Genomic DNA, 22,519 nt, shown 5'->3' on the forward strand with positions numbered 1-22,519 from the left:
AGCACTTCTCTTTAACTTCATTGAATACATATTAACAGAAGCCCGTGAAGGAGACAGGTCAATGGAGAAGAGCAGGAGAAGCAGGACCTGTGGGGTTAATGAGTGATATGCAAGTAGAATGCTACATCAATGGTGACCACCAGCTGCAGTGTGAGACAAGTGGAGAAAAAACCTGTGAGGAGGGGCTTGAGAAGCCACAGGGAAATATAGAGTGAGAGAGATAGGAAACCCACTTGAAAAGGAAACTGTAACAACACTTTCTGTTCAACTGACAATAGGTAATTGTCATAAGAAGTGAAATACAGAGCTTTAGCCACTTAGTTTTCTAGGATATACAAGTGGAAAAGAACAAATTCAGAAGTCGTGACACTAAATTTCAACACAAGTATAATCCTCCACAGTCTGAATCTACAAATTTGCTTCACCCTTAGACATAAATAGACAAGTTGGAGATAACAGATATTGTCTGAACTACTCATGTCTGAATGAGTACTTCAGAGTCAGAAGCATTTGTTTTTAATGTAATCCACGGCAGCATGGCTAAGATCACCTAAAAGTCTCTGCCTTCTTAGTGGTCACAGTATATTGCAGATTCAGTGGGTATATTGGGTGGTAGGCCAAAGCATTTCAAAGCACTGGTCACTCTTTTTTTTTTTTTTTTTTTTAAATGAAGGTCTGGAGTACAGAATAAAAAAAAACAAAACACTTTGCAGTTTATATACTTTTATATTAATTGAGCCTCCCCAGTTACACTGCAGCTTTATCCTCAAAATTGTCACTTCTACTAAAAAAATCAAATGTATCTTACAAAAGTAATGTATATTATTTTGATCAATTTCTGTAATGGTTGAACATCAAATATAAAGTGCAACTGAAAACATACATCTACAATACCAGAGTCTCAAAATGGTACTTAGATTGGTCATTGGGGGAAAAAAATGGAAGCCAAGTTCAAGACCTAAGTTTAAGTGATAGAAGTAGCAGTGACATTAGGTTTCACTCTACCTTTAAGGAAGCAACTAAAAATACTTAAATTTTGCAACTCAGTATGACAGTAATCACAGACCTGTCTTCAAAACCATTGGATTGATCTGTGTTGACTTTTGTCTATAGACAATGACACAGTATTTTTCTCTGGTGTTTCAAAAATTGCAAAAGGTTAAAACTTGTTAATAGAATTTGAACAGGACATCAGGGTAAAGGCTGAACAAAAATAAAAAGGGACACAGTGAGCTAAAGCTATTTGGTAACATATGCAGGTTTTAACTATTTCAGAAATAATGAGCAAAACAAATCCCTTTTGTTTCAATCATAATAGGTTATGGGTTTCCTTAAAGAATTACTTGTATTGTTGCACCAGAGGCCTCTTTTGTCTTCAGAGCCATGGCAGGTCTGGAGCTAGTCTGTGTTCTTGCAAATTTTTCCTCTAGTTAAAGGAAAGAAAGAGCAGACGACACCAGAAAGCACTTGTTAGCTCCAAACAGAGAATCCAGAACTATCAAAGCACTTGGTTCATGCTGCTTTATTTCTGTCAGCACAGGATATAAAAGCATCTTTGGCGGCATGTTTTGATAACAGAAATGAGTACCTTGTCATGCTTTAAATCAGCAGCTGAAAGGCTTCTTAAGTGAACGTGACAGTATTTGAAATGTCCCATGCTGCCACACTTAAGATATGCCAATCACAATTAATAGCAACAGATTTGGTATTCCAAAACAAATAAAACCTGCAGAGTTTTTCTGCTAAATGAAGAGCTGATGAGTGAAAACAGAGGCAAAATTACTACAATAGTCAGTTACCCTGTCAATGAAAATTACTTTCACTTGTCTGTATTCACAAGGGTTAGTAAACAATAATGCTTCAGCTAATATAGTTTTTGTTATATTCAAATTGAATGTGAAATACAGGTTGACATTATAAATGGATCTCTTACTCTTTTACACTGGATTTCTGAGATCTTCTAAGCTTTTATGTTTAAATCAGTCTGTTTCATACATTTTCATATCAATTGATTACTAAATGTCTTTCAGTTTTCCTTCTAGAAAATTAAGGACAGTACTGGGTGTTGTTTGAAGGAGAGATGTATCTATAGCTTTCCCTCACTCAGTAGGAGCCAAGGTAATGTTTTATATTATTCTAGTGGATTCTATAGAGATGTGTTGAAAATCCACTCAGTAGGGAGGTAAGATGTCTCTCTCTGTAAATAATTACTCTCACCCTCCAAGGTCTGTGAATTTCTTTTTCTGAAGTCCTACAACAGTTTCTGTGCTCCTAAATACCATGTACCACCAGCAGGTTTTAATAATAATGAGTTGCACCTCATGTCCCTCTTACCACAAGAAGTGGATGCAGATTTCCTTAAATAAATTATTTTTTTTTCCTTTTCTATTGAATTCTGCTTTTTTTGTCACCTGATCCCACTTACTTTCATCTAACTTCTTTCTCAACTTCATGCTGAATTCAAGGTTTCCCTCTAAGCCCTCCTTAAGCAGTCATTTTCATTGACTGGTCAAAAAACCCTTTTCTTTGTAAGCTGAGAATGTATTGAAGGGCTCCCTTACGGGCTACTAGTCTGCATCTATGACTTAGGCAACTTCAGGACACCAAGCAACACAGACTTACTTGGATAAACATAAGGCAAACAATTCGGATAAGAATTGCTCAAATTGAAGTGTGTGATTAAACCAGCTTTGCCTCTAAACCTTTGCTGGGCAGTCTCCTATAAAGCTTTTAGGGACTAATGTTGGGATTACAGCAGGGATGCTAAGGCTAATAAACCTATATAAAATGATTCGCATTCATGCAGTAAAGAAACTAATTCACAAGTTCTAACCTAACAGGAAGACAGATGTAAGGAGTCTCGTTCTGTAACAGACCAACTGCTGTCTCACAGTTGGATTCCCTAAACAGTTACACTGGGAATATTTTGGACAGAAAGAAAACTTTATAAACCCACCCACATACATTCAAAAAACTTCTGTAGCTCTCAGTTGGCTCTTAAGTCTTTGGTTGTATTAAAAAAAAAATCACAACAAACATGAAACAATCTCTTCAGCTTTCCTCAGCTGGTCATCAGTGCTCAATGCAAGAGATAATTTCAAAAGTTTTGTCTCTAGGTTTATGTGAAAAGCCTCAGCTTCAGCTTTTCTTCCTTTTTTTGGAAAGTGACATTAATTTAGCTTTTTTCCCCTTTTAGGAGTTTCATACTTGATTTTCATGGATACCTTTACCTTTTATGGATGTCATCTGATTGTTTCTAACAGCGAACAATGTAATTCTAAAATTACATGTTGCCAGTGTTACATAAATATGATACCTTTACCTTTACCATTCCATCCAAATTCATGTTAAAATCAAAAAATAATCTGGGAGTTTTGAAGCTGCAGTGGCCATGACCCTTTGTAGAGCAGATGCTCCATGCAATTACAAATAGATGTACCTGCAGTGCCAGTAGTGACTGATGAACAAAAACATGGATAAGCCAGAAGGAATTCGTTCTGTTTTGTTGTCAAGGTTTATTATCTAAACCTTCTTTGTTTTTATATTTTGCTGTGTTTTCTTATTCCATTTTGCATCACAACCCTAACTTGCAGACCAGAATTCTAAGCAGTATATACCCAGCCAAGATCTGAAGGCCCTGATGTATTTAGGACGCATGTTTAAAGTTCTGCCAGAAGAAGTAGATTGTGAAGGACTTGGGAGTATAAGTAGAATTGAGGAACACCCTGGGCTACACCAGATGCTAGAGAGGATTAAGAAAGCAGTCAGGAAGGCCAGAGAAGCTGGAGTCTAAACATTATAGAAGATAATTGAAATAAATCAGAAGTGGGATGAAAGAATATCAGGTACAATCAGACCATTTAGCAATGGTGACAAGTCTAATTCAAAATCCAAATGCTAGGGCATTTTCTATCTGACTGTGTAAGAACATAGCACTCATTAACAACGATAATTCTCCAGCAGATGATGAGAAATACCTTATCTTTTTTTTACCCAGAGAAAAATCACCTTTCTCTAATGACACAACAACAAATCACAACAAGCTAGCAGTAGTGCCCTGAACTTCTCATGATTCCCACACTTGGGTAGCGAAATATCTAGGAAACCTTTTAGCACAAGTGCTCCTGTTCCTTGTGGGCTGTGGGAGGGAGATAGGGAAAAGGAAGGTCTCTATAGCAATGAGGAGGGTATATAGGTTTTCTCTTGGAGGCAGAGTCTCCCTCTGCATCTTACCTTGTTGCACAAAGGATCCATACACAAACCACATGGAGTTGTAGAGAGTTGTAGATGTCATGGATCCCATCTGAAGGCGTGGGGGGTTGAGCCAGTTCAAGAGGTAGACCAGTAGCCCTACTAAGAGCACAGTGCCAGCAATGCATGCCCACAGGGAGAGGTCAAATGGTGCCAAGCAGGCAAACATGTCCACTGTCTTCTCTGCCTTCCGAAGCAGCACGCCCACCGAGTAGTCCATGTAACGCGTTGTGAAGTCCACCACATTCTCCCTGTCCGGGGTGATGGTTAGGGCAGAGATCCCTATATCAGCTCTCTGAGGAGAGGGAGAGAGAACAACATGCATAAGTAGGAGCTACAGAAGAGATCTTTATTCGTCTGTGATTTAGCAGCTAAACTTATGGCTAAGCAGATGCCAAGATCAACGACTTCAGCATCATATATGTGAGCACAGAAACATGACTAAGGCTTGAACAGAATACATATACCATGTGTCTCGGTTTCTGCAAGCAAATCTCACTTGGTGGACTCTGGCACATCAGCTATTCATGTTTTTATTTTCCAAGAAATCAAAATACTACAAACACAGGTAATACCTGAAAGAAATCCACTTTTGGTCATTTTTGTCACTCTGGCTTACTAAAGCCATCAATGCAATTGTTGCAAAAGGCAGATTTTGTGTATAGCAGACCCAATCAGAGGAAATTAGTTGCCTGATAAAGCCATCTTGTATCCAATATTTTGATGATCTGATGATCATGACAAAGCGCTACTACACTAGGAGCACTTGAAGTACCATAAAACATCAATTTTGTCTGTAAAGTCTAAAGTGCAGAAGAGCAGATGCTGCATGCAGTTCCTTTACTATTTATTCCTCTATATCCCCCTGACAAGCAATTTCTCCAGCAATGCCAACCTGTCCTGCAGCTACCTTCGACTTGCTTTGTGCCACTTACATTTTTTGTGCAATTTAAAGAATCCATTTCTGATGAAAATAGAATGAATAATATTCCTTGATCTAATCATAGTATTTCACAGCATGTATTAGATCTCCAGAGACACCAGGCACAATTACAGCAGGTGCTACTTTACTTTTCATGGGTACAATTAGAAGTGCAGTGAAAACAAGAAAGGTTATTTAAAGTAGACACAAGGATACCATTTTAAGAAGCTCAAATATGGAGCAATACGACTGTGAATTCTAGATATTTTAATATGAAAAAGAGTACTTAAAATATTCAAACTGCTACTACTGTGACTTAATTCCTTTTTGTTCTGCCTAAAGCAGTGTGGTCCTTTGGAAAGGGGTGAGGAGAGCACAGAGGCTTGAAAGTCAAATTTTATTAACTCTCTTGAATTTCTTTCCTCTTGCCCAAAGAAGACAGAGATTACTAGTTCCTTAGAAATGTGATATGAAATACCGAGTGGGAAGGTATGGTGGCTAAAACTGATTAGAAAAATTTGTATATCAAGTGGGCCGTTTTAACGTGATGCGCAGAACACTCTGCAGCCCGTAGTAAAAACATACTTCTAATCACAGTGCACATAAGATTTCAGTTTCAATGATGTTAATTTAAGTTTATATTGATTGTTCATTGGATTGAGAAAGTGGCAGGAGATAGCTGGAGGCCTGATGATTTGAACAAAAAAGTGTTTGAAAATATTGATTTGCTTAAAAGCTATGAATTAGAGCTTCAGCTTTAATTTGTGGGTTATAAGTGTCATAAGTGAAGTTGTGCTGATGAGCACAGCTGAAAGTATGGCTTCATGAAGTCACTTCATGTCCCTTCCTAACACATTTTTGTGAGTGATGATTTAACTGTCCTTTGCCCATGGGCAGCAGCAAACTCAGTCAGTAATTAGAATTGTCCATGGAAACATTCAGGTTATTTGAGTCTCTCTACCCTCTCACGATAAAACTTCTGGTCAACGAGTGACTCTAGTGATTCACAGTATCTGCTAACTGTCAAGTCTGAGCTCCAATGAGAAAATGTAAAGCAGTCAGCATCTGAACTGTTTTCCACAGCTGTGACTATAAGTATGTTTTAAAATAATTTACAAATGTAAAAGTCCAATAATTGTCAAACAGGAAATTATTATTGTATTTAATGAATAGCATTAGTTTGGTTTTTTTCTGCTGAATGTATACCAAAAAGCAAAATGGGAATTCAGGGTTAAAAGAGGACATATGGAAACAAAAAGTCCTAGACTTATCCTCTGCTCCTTAAGTTTAGTTGGGTATCAATTATCAGCATGTTACTAAAATATTTCCCTACTGCACTAGATCACTGTGAGTTGCTAAATCAAGTTGCATTGTTGTAAGATGCTTAAAGATTCTCCACTGACAAGGAACATACACAAGATACTTTTACCAAATAATAGTTCACTGTATGACTAATAGAATTTTTTTCTGCTTCCTCCCCGCCTTTTACAGTGAAACATATTTTTTTCCCCATAAAATACATTGACAAGCATTGCATGAAAAAAACAGACCATATGATATTTATGGAAATACCACTTCTAATTTGCATCTCTGGGAAGCAGTCTCTCTAAATTCCCTGGTGTTATGGTTCCACCCTGGTTATCAGCCAACAATGACAGTGGAACAATATTGTCCTAATGGAAATGTTGCATTTCCTTTGTTATATTGCAGCAACAATAGTGATATAATTATGTCTTGCTACTTTATATGTTACATATATAATTAAGGCTTTGAGATGACCTAATTGCAGCCTTCCGGTACCTGAAGGGAACCTACAAGAAAGACAGAGTGACAGGGCAAGGGGGAATGGCTTCAAACTGAAAGAGAGTACTCCTCAGTAGTACTTCTTAGTACTCCTGTGTTCAGTTGTTAAAGAAAAAAAAGCTACACTGAAATATGACAACTCATATTCTTAACTTACTAAATTGGGTCATAATCAGCAGTGTACCAGAAAACTATATGTCTAGCACAAAACCAAGCTTAAGTTTCACTTGATATTTGATTTACTGATGGTGAGCATTCTTGATTACATATAGATTCTGTCAACTTGTTTCAAAATTGGAAGATGAAAAAAAAATTAAATGCTTGTCATTAACATGTCACATTGGATCAGAGAAGACATCAGTCTGAAGAAGTAAAGGTTCACTTAGTGCTTCTGAGATAGAAAGGCAAATGCATGCAATTATGTCAATATTTAGATATAAACCTGCCAATCTGAATTATAAACACGTATAGCTCTTCACTCACTCAGTTTTTACAGTGCCAAAATCAACCAACTATCATATGTCTTACACATTTCTCATGAACGAAACTATGACTTTTGAAATTGACTGAAAAAACAGCAGAGGGCATTGTTTTGCTCCTTGCGACCTGCTTAGGAATTTATATTTATCTTCCTTAGCAACCGTTCTCCTGTGGCCACTGTAGAGTAACATTACCAGAATCAGAAAATCCAAAAGAAATGACCAAATGGGTCTGATAGCATTGTTACTGGTGTCAGAGAACCAGCTTATCAGCAAAGCCTAGAAATTCCTGAAGTGTCCCTAAGCTACTGCTTAAGCAAGCACATCTCGTACACGTGGAAAACAATCTTCTGATGATTCCTGTAATTCATGATCAAGAACAGGGAAAATAAATGAATCTACTCGAAATTTCTCCTGTGAGGCCCTTCATTTTATCCATTTTCAATGTTAAATCAAGTTTCAACAAGTGCTAGAAGCAATAAACCACAGTCCCACATGTTACACAGTTTACTAATACGGACATGCAAAAACTAATCAGAGAGACATTGTTACTCAAGTTAACACACATACGTCCAAATAAAAATCCTTTTACTCAGATATTATTTTTTCCTTCTCACTTTGTCCTCTCAATATGCTTGCTTCCTTCTTATGCTACTCCTCTTACTAAGGTGCAATACAAAAACAGCCTCATAAGAGGCTTCTACTTGGCTTTTTTTTCTGTTTGGATGGACCTAAGCGGAATCAGGAAGTTTTCCCTATGCTGTTTGCTTCCTGAGGGCTCCTCCCTGGAAAAAAATCCTAGCAACCAAGGTAGCATGGTGAAATGCAGAAAGTCCAGAGTCATGCTGGAAAGCCTACTGTTCCTTCCCAGAAGCAGCATTAGCGACTTCTGTTGCCTGTCACACAGGCTTATCCCTTAGGCAATGTGGAGAGAGGGCAACTAAAGGAATTACTGCGAAAAGACACAGATAATTAACAGTAAGAGAAAGATTTGTGGTAAAGTGCTGCTCCTTTGAGATGGTTTTAGCCTCTCTACAAAAAGCTGCTGCTCTCTGAGCTAATTCTGCTGGTGAGATGAAGCTCTACAGGATGCAGTGAGAGCCCTGGTCATTTGACAGGAGAGGGAAAAGAGTACCACGTGCTTCTCTCAAGAAGCATTTATTCTCTGAAGACGACTTGGTTCAGGTGCTTAGCAAACAGAAAGCTTTACACAGTATGGCTACTTTCAGTTTATTTTGACAAGAAAAAGTGTATGGACCAAGTGTGTACCTAATATTGGTCTTGACAATCAAAGAAGGAGAGGCTTGAATCAGTTTCCAAGTTCAAATTAAAGACCAGTTGCTTTGTTCTACTGATTCCAGCTCCTACTTTAACAGCCAACAGAAACCTTGTCTTCCAAGCTGAAACAGAGTGAACTTGGCGTAATGTCATGTCTGCAAAGCCAGCTGTAGACCCAGGGCATGTACTTGGCACAGCTGGGCTTCTACCCTGCCATCCAACTCAAGCAGGGCTGCTGCAAACAAGTTCAGCCCAGGACTGCTCTCACTGACACCAGAGACTGCTGCATGCTGAAGATGGTTAATGCAAACAGTATATATGGACCTTGAACACAGAAATCATATGCTTGTTACAGAAATTGCTATTTCATATGGCACATCATCTGTAGTGGCCACAGACACCTTTCTCAATGAGATGCTCTCTACAATTGCCCTCTACAAGTACCTGAAAGGAGGTTGTACTAAGGTGGGGGTCGATCTCTTCTCTAAAGTAACAAGCAATAGGACAAGAGGAAATGGTCTCAAGCTGTGCTAGGTTTAGATTGGGTTTTAGGAAAACTTTATTCATTGAAGAGGTGAGCAAACATTGGAACAGGCTACTCAGGGAAGTGGTTGAGTCACCCTCCCTGAAGGTATTTAAAAGGCAAGTAGATGTGGCACTTTTGGGACATGATTTTGGGATGGACTTGGCAATGCTGGGTTAACAGTGGGACTGGATGACCTTAAAGGTCTTTTCTGATCTGAATGGTTCTATGATTCTATGCACACAAAAAGAGAAGGCAGCTATTTGCCATTACCTTGAGTGAGATTTGTCTTTTGTAGAACTCATTTCTGGCTGACACACTAACTAAAGAGCACTCCCACCGTTTCTGGAACTCCTCTACTTGTTGGCCAGACTATCTTGGTTGGGAAAACAAGGAAACACTGTGTTTCAAACAGGTTAGATCTTTCACTTAAAACTATTCTCTGCTCTTTTGCTTCCCCTTATAAAGTTGCCAAGCAGATAGATATTTGAGTTCTGAGAGCAGTACTCGGTTCACAGTAAATAAGAAAGCCGCCTTTAAAGAACAGCTTGCACTTGGTAAGGGGTAGATATACACTGGCTGCTTGCCCAGAGGTTGTCTTTTGCCTTTAGAGGGACAGAGAATGGGAGAGAAGGACACAGTGAACTTTACTGTTAATTAATTCTCTAAGGGTAAGGAAGATGAAAAATGATACAATGACACAGTATTGGGAAAACACAGTTTTTGAATTCCAAATGCAGTTCCATTAACTCTTCATACTTTATAACCATACAGAGAGATTTCATATTCATTAAGACTGATTTACAGAAAAATCAGACCAGATTACAGATTATAGCAAAATCAGACCAGACTGGTCAATCTGTTGCACTCATGACACTGATTTACAGATCTGGGTGGTTACCACCATAAGCAAGCTACTAGCATTATTTGAATCCCTACCTACCAAGGGGACAAGAATGCCATACATATTTTTCCAGTCAGCCGTTTCAGTTGTTACGAGTTTTGCCTTGTCAATCATTCATTGCAAATAAATAAAAAAAACATTCTAGGTCCACTTTCCTTTCCAGAGCCATCTAGGACTAAGATGCCTCTTAGCTTGTAGACTCATACAGTGATCTGCTGAGTACTGTAGAGAGTAGAGTGTAGTATAACATCAGATTTAGGAGCAGAAAAAATGGTTAAAAATAAATCAGTGGGTCATTGTGGTGTTACATCTCCTAATTAGATGAGGGATTTTTAGCTGTAAAGTTTAGAAGATGAAGGAAAATACACTTTTCTAAGTGTTTCCAGCTTACCATCTACACAACTACACAATTCCACCTTCCAGCTTCATAAGAACATAAGGAGATGGCAAAGGAGGTTCATTACTACAATGTAGATATATGAAATGTGCCATGGGTAAAGATTCCTGCTGCTCAGGAAGGCAGAATAGGTTAAACTTATCACAGATTTTTAACCCATGGGGATAATACTTTTTTTTTTTTTTTTTCTTTTTTAAATTTTCTTTTCCAGCATTTTGCTGACTTTCAGCTGGGTCCTGTATCTGACCGTTTCGCTCCTTACTGTTTGCTGTGCTTATCAATTAAATTCCGCCTGCAGGTTTGTAAAAACACTTCTATAACCAATGTGTAAATTATTTACATGAATATCTACTGCAGTTACTTAAAGAATCAAAACAAATATAGGTCTCTAGAGCTGTAAAAGCTGCCTCTCGAGGTTAACTAAGAGCAAATAAAATACATATACTCATGGTACAAATGAGGCACCAGCAGAATAGAGTCTGCCTAACTTTTTCTCTCTCAATGGGAGAAACTGCAAGCAGATAGGACGTGACTACATATGAATTTGATTTAATTTATTTATGACCTAATATTGAACATTTAATGTAAAATTAAGTAGACTAAATGCTTTATTAATGACAGAATAGAGAATATATTACTCTTGATTCAAACATCTACATAATCTGTTATTATGTATCAATAAAACATTTTCTGTTGATTATATACTTTATGCATTCATCACCCCAACATTTTTCCAAGTGTTATACATTATTTATGTAATGTATTGCTAATTACTGCAACACCAATTCTTCCTCTTTTGAACAGCCTCTTCAGCTCATTTGTGTTAGGTCTTGCCAAATTAATTAGGATGCTGTGCATCCCATTATTTGACTGCATTTAGAATTTACTTTGGTTGGAAAAAAGAGATTGCCTTGATTCTTACACAGTTACTAGCAAGTGCTATTTCCAGCTTTTTCTTTACTGCTCAGTGCACACTGGGAAATGCTGGCAACATGCAATGTACAAAATGCTATCAATAACTCAGCTATCAATGGCTGATAGAAACACAATATACCATGTCTTGTTTAGCTTTATCACATGACCTTACTTGGTAAGTTATTAATAACCTTACCTTAAATACCAGTTCTCCTATCAGTCCGTTCCATGACCCATCATCCTGAGGACTCCCATATTTGTGATCCGGTGCAACATAAATTTCATACTTAAAGCCGAGGTAAGTAGCCAAGGCTTCCAACACATCTATTGAGAAGCCCTGATACTTCTTGGGTTTTCCCAGAACATTTTCAGACACCATGACAAAAGGCTCTTCCTAAACAGAAAACAAAGTTGGAAACTGTTAATACAGTAATTACATGCCACATTTGAGTGCTAAGGGTTTTTTTAGACTAAGGATAATTCAAATATCATTTATACAAAACTTTCCTACAACACATTGTTAGCAGTGCTGCTCACATTTTGTGAAATGTTATTTTGTTATGGATGTACTTCAACAGAGAAATTTTATTCTCTATTATGTAGTTCAGAAGTAAATCTTCTGCTGTAACTTTACAACCGAAATGCTCTTTTGTAATGCCTTCTGACCACACTTACAGTTGGCAGCACAGACATACACTCAATATTGGGCCACAAATATGGAAAATTCTACAGTGCTGCCATCTTCCACTGGTTGGGCAAACATTGTATGTAGCACAACCATTCATTCATGTTGTAAGGAACAAAAAACATGGCAAAAAGGAAATACAGAAGGACATTGCTCTTTTCCTCTACTGTAATCTGAATCTGAATCTAAGCCAGTTGACTTTAAACAGTTCTACCCAAAGAGAATTCATTTGATTAGTTTAGGGACAATCAATTATGGGAACCAAGTTTGTCTATTAGAATGATTGGTGAATATTTATCCGAGAGATTACCATAATAAAGGATACAAATAGATACTGAAGGCTGTAATTTGTTGGTCAGATTTTCAAACAACATGCTTTTCTTTTTATTTTCCTCAAGATCTGTAATAGTTTTCTCTATTTTGTTGTTAATATTTCTCATAAAATTTCCACCACTCTGTTACTTTTTCTATTGCATAATTATCCCGAGACACTCTCCTCCACTTCGTTTGAAAATGATACACAAAAAGAGATCATATTTCTAAGCACAAAAACATAAATTTGCCATGGGTGAATTTCACTTCTCTTTGGTCTTTATTTTCTCTGAAAACACATCTGATCAAAGTAGAGCAAAAGTATTAAATCTTCCCCAAAAGCATGAAGGCACCGTAACACTTAGGTGTTTTTTTTTTAAATATGCTTCATTTCATTCTTTCAGTTCTTTACACAGTGCTGTAATTTTGTATGAGTTTATCAGAAACATCTATTCTGAGGTGAAAAAAGGTTAGCTCTGACTTGTCATGGCTTGGCCAAGACAAGTACATGAAATTACTCCTTGACCACTTTATTCTAGTCTGCAAACCCCACAAACACACAGAAGTAAACAGAATTGATTTTTTTGCAGTATTTGAGGCCCGAACTTTAATTGCATCTCAAGTGGCATTTTTGTTGGTGTTTAAATTATTTATTTCTTTTTTACTCTATTAATCATCTCTGTAGAAGACTTTGAAGCCAAAGTACTTTTCACAAATTTTTCACTAATACTACACCTCACTAATATTTTCAGTTTGTTGGAATGTCCTTCTATATGAACAGGTATCACTGAATTGCAGGCAGGATGTTCTCAGAATAAGACTGTACTGGAAGGATGTTCTTTTTTGACTGCAGGAAATCCAGAAAAAAAACCAACCCCAAACCAACCCCAAACCAACCAACGAACCCCTGCCTCTGACCAAAAAAAACCCCAAAAAACCCCCAAAAACCCAAACAAAAAACCAGAAGGCGTGACTGTCTCAAGTTATTATTTCCTAGTTGTCAGATAGAATTGCTTTCTTTCATATTATCCAAGATCATTGAAATTGACTGAAAATGAAGGAGAGCAAATGCAAATTAATTTTTTAATTTTTCCAGTGCCCAGGTTCTAGGAACTAAATTGATGAAAGCTTCTCCTAAATGAAAACACTGAGTAAATTCAGCTTCGCTGATCACCTGAATGAGATATTCCATAAATATAGTCTCCAAATTACTGGAAAGAAATGTTTCTGCAAAAAATAAATATGGTAGTTTATCAGTCTAAACACACTATGCACAAAATTCTGAAGATTTGTATACAAAGGATGTTTTAGAAGTTGATAATTTTCATATTAGAAAGGATTAATTTCTATCACTTCTACGTAATTTAGAAAATAGTTGCTCATAAACTGATTTTCTATTCAGTTAGTTAAAAAGCAATTGCTCATTTTACTGATGTAAAACACTGTCTAAAATGCAGTTTGCCTCAACTAATACAGTCTTTTATTAAGCTATGTAATATTGTTTGCTGTTGAGAGATTTACCAAAAAAACCTCAATGTCCAGTGTTCTATATATAATGAAATATAAATAGTCAATCAACTTGATGCAAAGCAACTAACTTTCCAATTTCTGTTGAAGCTTGGAGCAGAAAACTATTTAATCATATTCCAAACAAAACAAAAACAATCTACTGCTATGATTTCTTTTTGTGTGTGTGTGAAATTGTTTATATTTCTCAGAAGGCATCAAAAGACGACAAAAATATTTGTCTTGATTTTTCCCTCCATAAATGTTACAGGCTGAAACTATGCCAGTTGTCCTATTTTTTGCACTGGAAGGGTACTATGGGAGCTCCTACAGTTTTGCAAGATGGATGATCTGCCTCACTGGACCCCATAGGCATCTGATATATTTAGGGGGTGGTTTTGTATCCAACATCAATGGAGATCCTTTAAGAGAGGAGCTACTTTTGTTCAACTTCACCTCCAACATGCCTCCTTGTCAACTGAATGCAGCACTACTAGGCCCACGGTAAGTGCTCCTTCTCAAAATAGCTCCACAGTTATCACTGTCTGGTTTGTTTTTGGGATCTAAGCTGTGCTGCCCTGACACGAAGGAGGATGGGTTTAAGACTCGATGGGTTTTACACAGTATTGTGGGTTAACCCTTGTGGACAGCTGAGCACCACACAGGCAATACTACCTTCAGCAAAATGCAAGTCAGAGGGAAACAGGTAAAGTTTATATTGGGTGAAGCTGTGCATATTGCTTTTTACAGCTGCAAGAGGACAAAGCTGAGTTTCAGAGGCGATTGTCCCCCTGAGCAAGAGAAACTGCAAAATGCTAGCAGACTAGCACATCTTAGGAAGGCTACGGCAACATGACATAAAAAAAGGGAAAATGTTGGGAAAGATCACATGATAGTACAAGTAATTTGGAGAAGCAGCCCAAGAAAATGTTTGTCTCCATTAATTTGCTTATTATTACACATTTTAAGGAAGAAGTCATACATTAAGACTGACATAGGTTAACAACATGCTACATATTAAAACTGTATATAATTTAACATCCTCCTCCCATGTGAGCAACTAATTACCTTCTTAGGCAATAGCTCAGGTGATGCTTGGCTCTTTTATTCAAGTAATTCTACTACTCAGCCATTACAAATACTCAGTTTTTGTCAGGTGAGCTGGTCCAGACAGATGTCAGAGCCAGGACAAGTGCTGGAGTAAGACTGCAAAAGCAGAAGTAAGGGAAGCACAAATAATATACCTTTTATGGTATTGAGAATGATTAAGCAGCTCAGATATCTTACCCAAACCTATTTTCAGATATTCAACACAATATTATTTGAGCACATTTCACAGATTAGGGTTTATAACTGAACTACTTGTTGAGTAAGAAGAGCTATCACCCCCATTTTCTACCTGCAGAACTGCAGTGCACAGATTTAGTGACTTGCAGAGCTGAAAGTGACCTGATGGGTCAGGGACAAATGCTTTAACCATAGACTGTTTTCCCTCTATCTTATTTTAATTTATTAAAACATTTGTTCTTACATATGTCTATGTTCTGGTGAATCATGAGTGTAAGAGCAGGAAAAAAATAGTGGAAAGCATGAAGAAGAAAGAACAAAGGAAGGGGGGATCCAAAAACGAGGTGTCTGGGCCCAGGGAGAGAAAAGTCTTACTCTTGAAAGGACTTCTTGCCAGGGTAAAACTGCAAGTGGACAACAGAGATTTTAGGGTGCCCTAGTCCAGGGAGAAATGATAGCAGGGAAACATAGGCACAAGAAGGAAGGTCACACGTCCAAACTCCAGCCCTCAACCCCTGTCCTGAACTTCACATAGTGGGAAGTAAATGGTAGAGAATTTATTTTGTTTTATTTTAAATGTATCAGTGGAAATCAGAGATTGATAGTACAGAGCTTGGAGCAGTCTAGATTCAAGATAAGTAGAAGGAAATTCTGCACTTCACTGCTTTTTCCAACAAGATAAAGGGCTAACAGTTTTGCCTATTCAGGACTTAGGTTCTGGTGCACATACAAATGAAGTAATTCAAGGTTTGCTAGTGCTTCAAGAATCTAAGATTAGGAGCACAAAATATAGTTTTTATTTAGTCTGATGAAATTCTCAGACATACCAATAATTTGGATAAAACAGCTGATCTGCAGTAATCTTTTTATATCCTTTACTAGACCACCTAATAAAGTTAAAAATAAGAAAGAACAGAAAAGCTTTTGGGCAGACAAGACCTTCATATTTGAAAACAGACAGAGCAATACTGAAGCTAAATAGCAGAAAAGAACAATTAGGCTGAGTTTAACTTAGTTATGTTAATTAATTAGACAATCAAAGAGAAACATTTGTTTGTAGCTGTGCTACAGATGTGGATGATAAAGTCAAGCAATAAATTCAGGCCTCAGAGGCGGTAGTGAGGGAGAACAAGAGAATGATTGCTTTTCAGGAGTTCAGGGACAACTTACATGTAGGGTAAATTATATCCCTAAATCCAGTGTCTCTATTTGGGATGATAAAGTCAATAGAATAGTGACTTCCAAGCTTTAATTGTAACCCTGGTGAAGGGTCTGGAGCACGAGTCCTATGAGGAGCAGCTGAGGGAGCTGGGGTTGTTCAGCCTGGAGAAAAGGAGGCTCAGGGGGACATTATCACTCTCTACGATGATCTGAAAGGAGGTTGTGGCGAGGTGGACGTCAGCCTCTTCTCCCAAGAAACAAGAGGAAATGGCCTCAAATTGTACCAGGAGCACATTGCATTGGATATCAGGAAAAATTTCTCCACTGAAAGGGTTGTCAAACATTGGAACAGGCTGCCCAGGGAAATGGTTGAGTCACCATCACTGGAGGTATTTAAAAGACATGTAGATGTGGCACGTAAGGACTTGGTTTAGCAGAGGACTTGGCAGTGCTGGGTTAATGGTTGGGCCTGATGAACTCAGAGGTCTTTTCCAACATAAATGATTCTGTGATTCTATGAAGAGAGTTTTGAAATTAGGTAATTATAGAGGTGGTTAGAATTCATAAAGCATATGAAAATGACCTCTGTGTCTACTCATCAGAAATTTCTGAACACACTGGAATATAATACTTTAATATTGACACTCTGTATTCATTAAATAGGATTCTGCATTCATTAAATTTTCCATTTTTCTCTACTGAAAATAGAGAGAGAAAAAAAAAACAGAAGCAAGAAATGAAGCTCACTTGTGGGCAAGATTGTCAATCTGAGCTTGACACTGACTCTAGAAACAGTGGACAGGCACATTAAATGATTTACATAGCCCAAGCAGAGCTTTGGCAATCGCAGGAAGTAAATAGTCATTGTGACACTTTAAAAATTCCTATTACCTGCAAAGGCTAAGAAACTGCTCCTAAAACTGAAATTCACTCTTATTACTAGATATCTCAACTCTCTTCCAACGGCTGCTGGATGACAAAGCACAGTCATTATAACCAACAAGAAGTCTCATAAACCATAACCAAAACATTTTCAAGCACAGAATGCTATTGTCATGGTGTTAGCTTTAATCTCCTTTTCCTTGACTCACAAAATAATTACACCTCCCTCCTTTTAAATATTAGCCATTTCGCATTTCCTTACCCAAAAGATTTCAGTGAACTATGCAGCCCCAAATACTTAATTTCCTCAAGTGCTTTATTGACCACTGTGTTGGGGATTTTCTTTGGATAAGAACAGCCCAGCAGCTTGTTATTTTTTAATTGAACAGCAATGTACATAACTTCATGTTAGAATCAATGACCAAAATTTAATTAAAACATTTCACTCTCTCATTACAGAAATTCTCCCACTAGCAAGTTATAAAAGTTGCTGCAAAACACAACACAACCTCCTGTCCTTAATGACACTAAAGCAAAGATAAAGGTTTCAAATCTAAAAAATCTTGCATAATTAAATACTACTCATTCAATATACTGTTGTGCCAATGGGCTGTGTAACAGTGTTGGCACTGAAAATCACTGTTCTCAGATCCTGTGCTTTTCAAACTGATTAGAAAGCCAGTTGTACTAACAGAAAAGTTGCTTTGTCTGCAGGAAGAAGCTAGTTCACATCCCAGAAACTGAATACAATATTGAGGGTATTTTACATGTGGCCTTTGTCTACCAGTATTCTTATGCACATGCATCACCTGTCACTTTTTTGGTGATAGCTTTAAGGTCATCTTCAACAAGTCATGAAGTTTGTTCTTTCAGTGGCAATACTTTACACAGTATCTTTTTCTCCTGAATGAAATGGTAGTTTCTGACTTTATTATGCTCTTTAGTTTAGAGCTATTTAGAAGAAACAAACAAAAAACGTTAGCCCCTCATTCCCAATTCCTCCCATTGCCCTGCAATGGGACTAAGACATCTTTCAAAGTGATCTATGGCAATGGTCTATTAAGATGCTGCCAAGCTTTGTGTATTGATTTTAACTCACAATAACTTAATTCAGGTAATAGCTCTTTCTGAACCATGATAGTTATAAGATAGGAATATGGATTGAGATTGGAATTGATTGGAATGTTTTAGAGTATGTCTGAACAGAACAGTGGTAGCTTTAATGTAGCTAGTTCAGGTACTTGAATTAACAAGAGTGTAGTATGGGTATATTAACCTGCTGGGAGCTGCATTATACCTCTTCCAGCAGCCTTGTAAGAGGTCCTGTTCATAAGGAACTCTGTCATGCAGTTCACCTCCTTTTCTATCTTGCATAGTATGGAAGGATAATTACAATCAGAGTAAGAACCTCTTTCTTTTTAAAAGTCAGATTTCCTGTGTGTTCTGTGAACTATACGAATTGCTCTGGAGTACAAATATGCCCAGAGCAGAAGGGTAAGGGTCAGTGAGAAGATAAGAGCTAAGGAGCCCTGAGAAGGTAGCCCTTGACATATAGATGAGTTAAAAACTAGTCCTACCAGGTTTTGCATTGCACCTACCTTACTGTCAAGCTGTGTCCCCATCCAGGTCCCAAAACACTTGAATTGCTTGAAATTCACTTCATCTAGTACATAGTACCTGCTACTTTAGAAAAATGGATTGCACATAAACCAGCTATTAAAAAAGGCCTGTGCCCAGTCAAGAGCAATTTAAATTTGGCCCTTGTACAGGTGTAGTGGGGGGAAGAGTTGTAGAAAGACAGGCTCTGTCTCTATCAAGAAATATTAGTTTCTGCTGCTATAGTAATGATTTCAATTATAACTATTTTGAGGAAATCTCATCATAGTACAGTACCACTTGAGAAAAAAAAAAAAGTAAGTATTTTCCAAGAGAAACCCAAATTCAAATGTTTGCAGAGAAAAATTGAAAGGGAGTACTAGAGGGGGAGGAGGCTACCCACACCAAATTTCTGGCAAAGCAAGCAATACCTAATCAAGGCACACATTGCCCTGATAGGTCCTTGTGCACCAGTTAGGGTGCTCAGTTATCAACACTGAACAGTTACAAGGGAACAGCTTAAATGGCTCCTGTCCTCATTTTCTACTTAGTAAAGTAACCTTAAACAGGGGTGGCAATCCTCAGAAGATAAGTAGGGTAGATGGCTGAGAATAGGATGCAATTCAGGAATCTTATTTTTTTCTATCTCTATTTATGGGTCATCATTTTCAGCCCAAGGAAGAAATGCACAAATTCCACTCCTCTCTGCTTCTTTGTTTTAATACTGTCACTTTCTCTGCAATGATAAAACAAACTTTTTAGGAGGACCTTTTTGCACTAGGACAAGAGGTAGGGTTTCAAACCAAAAGAAGGTAGATTCAGACCAGATATAAGTAAGAAATATTTTATAATGAAGGTGGTGAAACACTGGAACTGGTTGCCCAGAGAGGTGGTGGATGCCCCATCCCTGGAAACATTCAAGATCAGGTCGGATGGAGCTCTGAGAAACTTGGCCTATTTGAAGATTCCCCTGCTCATTGCAGGGAGATTGGACTAGATGGCCTTTAAAGGTCCCTCCCAACCCAAACTGTTCTATGAGTCTATGTTTCTATTCCATATTAAAGGCTCAATTTTTTTCATTAAGCACCCAAGTATATTAGATACATTGATGTGCATGTAACATTGGCAGGCTGTCTGCATATATGGAGGGGAAGAGTTTGGCCAAGTATTTTTGAAATGTTTTAACTATAGCACACATGGTATATACTAAGTGGTATATACAGAGTATATAAAAAATACATTGCTAAGTTATAGTATATAGGGATTTTATGGTAGACTCCAGATACAATAAACTACATCATGCGGCTTTTCTGACATTCAAACTCCAGTGCATAAATCAAAAAAGGATTTATCCCTTTCAGGTAAATGAGTGACATATGTATGCACAAAACACGTACCACATACCACAACTGATGAAGACAGCCAGGTAATGTTTCTTAACCTTACCACCTCCTGAGGCATTTCTGCTGCCATAAGAAAGTCACTATAGTCCAATATACCAATAAGGATGATAACACAGAGCAATATATAATTTAATTAAAATTATTTTTCTTAAAAGATTATAGGCACTGGTTCAGAGAAAGCACAGCCTGATGGGATGAAAAAGTCTTTACAAAAGTCTACACCATTCAATTGTGAAAATGGGGAATGGGATCGGGACTACATGAGAAAAGCGATCACCAAAAAAAAGGGAGAAAGTAGAAGAGGCATATCTATATTCTACACTATTATAAAATATTTATTCAATATTTTATGAGGTATCCTGCACATAATCTTTGCTGCAGTTGATCTTTATTTTAAAGTCATTCACCGATGTTTTAGTCCTGCCATTTTTTATCCTTTATCACTTTTTGATTGTTTGTTTCTCTGTATATGCTTACATTGTCTTTTTTCGTTTTTCTTATGCCTGTCCTTTTCCCAATCTCCCTGAAAGCTACTCCAGCTTCTTTTTTTTACTTTATTTAAACCAGAGTTGGAAGTCAAATCCCAAAACAATTTCAGCTTTTAAAACCAGGCCTCAGTTTCATAGCTTACTTTTCATCTTCTCTCTGAGTGGTAAGTTCAATAGAAAAAGGTACAGAAGATGCACACCGCCTGCCAGCTCATGTCCCTAAAGACATTGTCTGCTTTCAAGTTTCTTTTTTCCTAATCTGGGCAACAAATGCTCATGAATTTAATGCCAACTACTGAGAATTGAACTAGTCCACATATGATAACATTTTCCATGGTGCAAATGATGGTGGTTTTTGTTTCTTTCAGTTTTCTTTTTGCTATGCTTATCTAACCTTCTGCCAGTCCTCTCACTACATTATGTCTCACAGTGCCCACCTGGAGTCAAAGGTACCAAAATGCAGCTTCATGCAAGTAACCTATAGGTAATAACTCTCAACAAATAGTGAATAGGGATGCATGGTGAAGAATAATTCAGCATGGTTTGCTATTATCTTTCTTTCTTTCACACTATCTGTGTTTTTAGAACCCTCCTGATATGAAAATACATTCCTGGAGCTGTATCAAATTTTCATGTAAAATCATAAATATCTTTTGTACCATTAGGATATTATACTTTATGCCTTTTCAGAAAAGGCTCTGTACTTTTCAGTCAAGGTGTTAATGCTTAAAAATGGGTCAAACTTTTGCTGTTTTTGAACAACAGGGGCTTTTTTAGAAACACGATTTTGCAAATACCTGCTGGCCTATTCATTGTCAAACAGGACAAATCTCATTCCATTCCTAATGGTTTATCATTCATATGAATAATTCATTAATTGTCACAGCTAGTAAAAGGATATTATGAGAATATCTGCTGTATTCTAGGTGTCTTTCAATAAAAGTGAACAGCTGAAAAAGAGGAAGATAAACTGAAATTACCAAAATGGATATATAGATAAATTTTTTCTGGGCAATTGTTCATTCAAGACACTCTGAATTTGTTTGGAACTATTATGCTGACCTTTGATTGATCTACATTTCAGAAACTCAGATTACATTTCAGAAATTCACCAGCAAGTCACTTGAACTCAAGAGCAACTTGTCAAACAGAAAGTTCAAACTTCAGCTGCATGCGTGGAAGCAGTCCAAGACAGAGACATCTGATATTTAAGTAAGACAAAATAAACCTTTTCTAGAAGTGTGGAAAGTGCAATACTAATCCAACTCGGATTCAAATGTTGAATCACATGTACACAAACATGACTGTAGTTCCCCTCAGAATAAACCACACAGAAATATTTTTATTACTATTTATGCAAAGGGGAGAACTCATATTAACTGCAGAGGAGTCAGGATTACTTGCTGAATGAAACCAGATGATTTCCAATTTAGGGCCATACTGTATTCTGTCATATTCACAAATAGATTATGTTTTGGATCTGCAGATATGTAGCCCATAATTACTAAATTTATCTAGGGAGATGGATGCAGATGATGGGAATTGTTCAGCACTTGCTTATGAAAGACTGCTTTGGGAAATTAGTCACAATCATTTATCATTTTCAGATTCCAGAATGTTTCATTTCATAGTGAGTATAATGCAGTATAAACCCAGGTGTTGCAATTTGCTATCCTCTCAAATTCTACTGCAATTTTTAGAACAAGTCCTCCTCAACCTGAAGGCAT

General features: G+C 37.3%; 1 protein-coding gene across 1 annotated transcript in view; it reads right to left on the reverse strand.

Moving 5' to 3' along the window:
* GRID2 (glutamate ionotropic receptor delta type subunit 2) overlaps positions 1–22,519 on the reverse strand; it is a 691,727-nt gene that overhangs the window by 121,711 nt on the left and 547,497 nt on the right. Inside the window, exons 10-11 of the mRNA XM_018072910.2 lie at positions 11,669–11,866; positions 4,234–4,546 (exon numbers count right to left, since the gene is read on the reverse strand). Coding sequence (XP_017928399.1) covers positions 4,234–4,546; positions 11,669–11,866 — 511 coding nt within the window. The remainder of the gene's footprint in view (positions 1–4,233; positions 4,547–11,668; positions 11,867–22,519) is intronic.

The sequence above is a fragment of the Manacus vitellinus genome, unplaced genomic scaffold (assembly GCF_001715985.3).
Source record: "Manacus vitellinus isolate BGI_N305 unplaced genomic scaffold, ASM171598v3 scaffold_0_pilon, whole genome shotgun sequence".
NCBI classification, from domain to species: domain Eukaryota; kingdom Metazoa; phylum Chordata; class Aves; order Passeriformes; family Pipridae; genus Manacus; species Manacus vitellinus.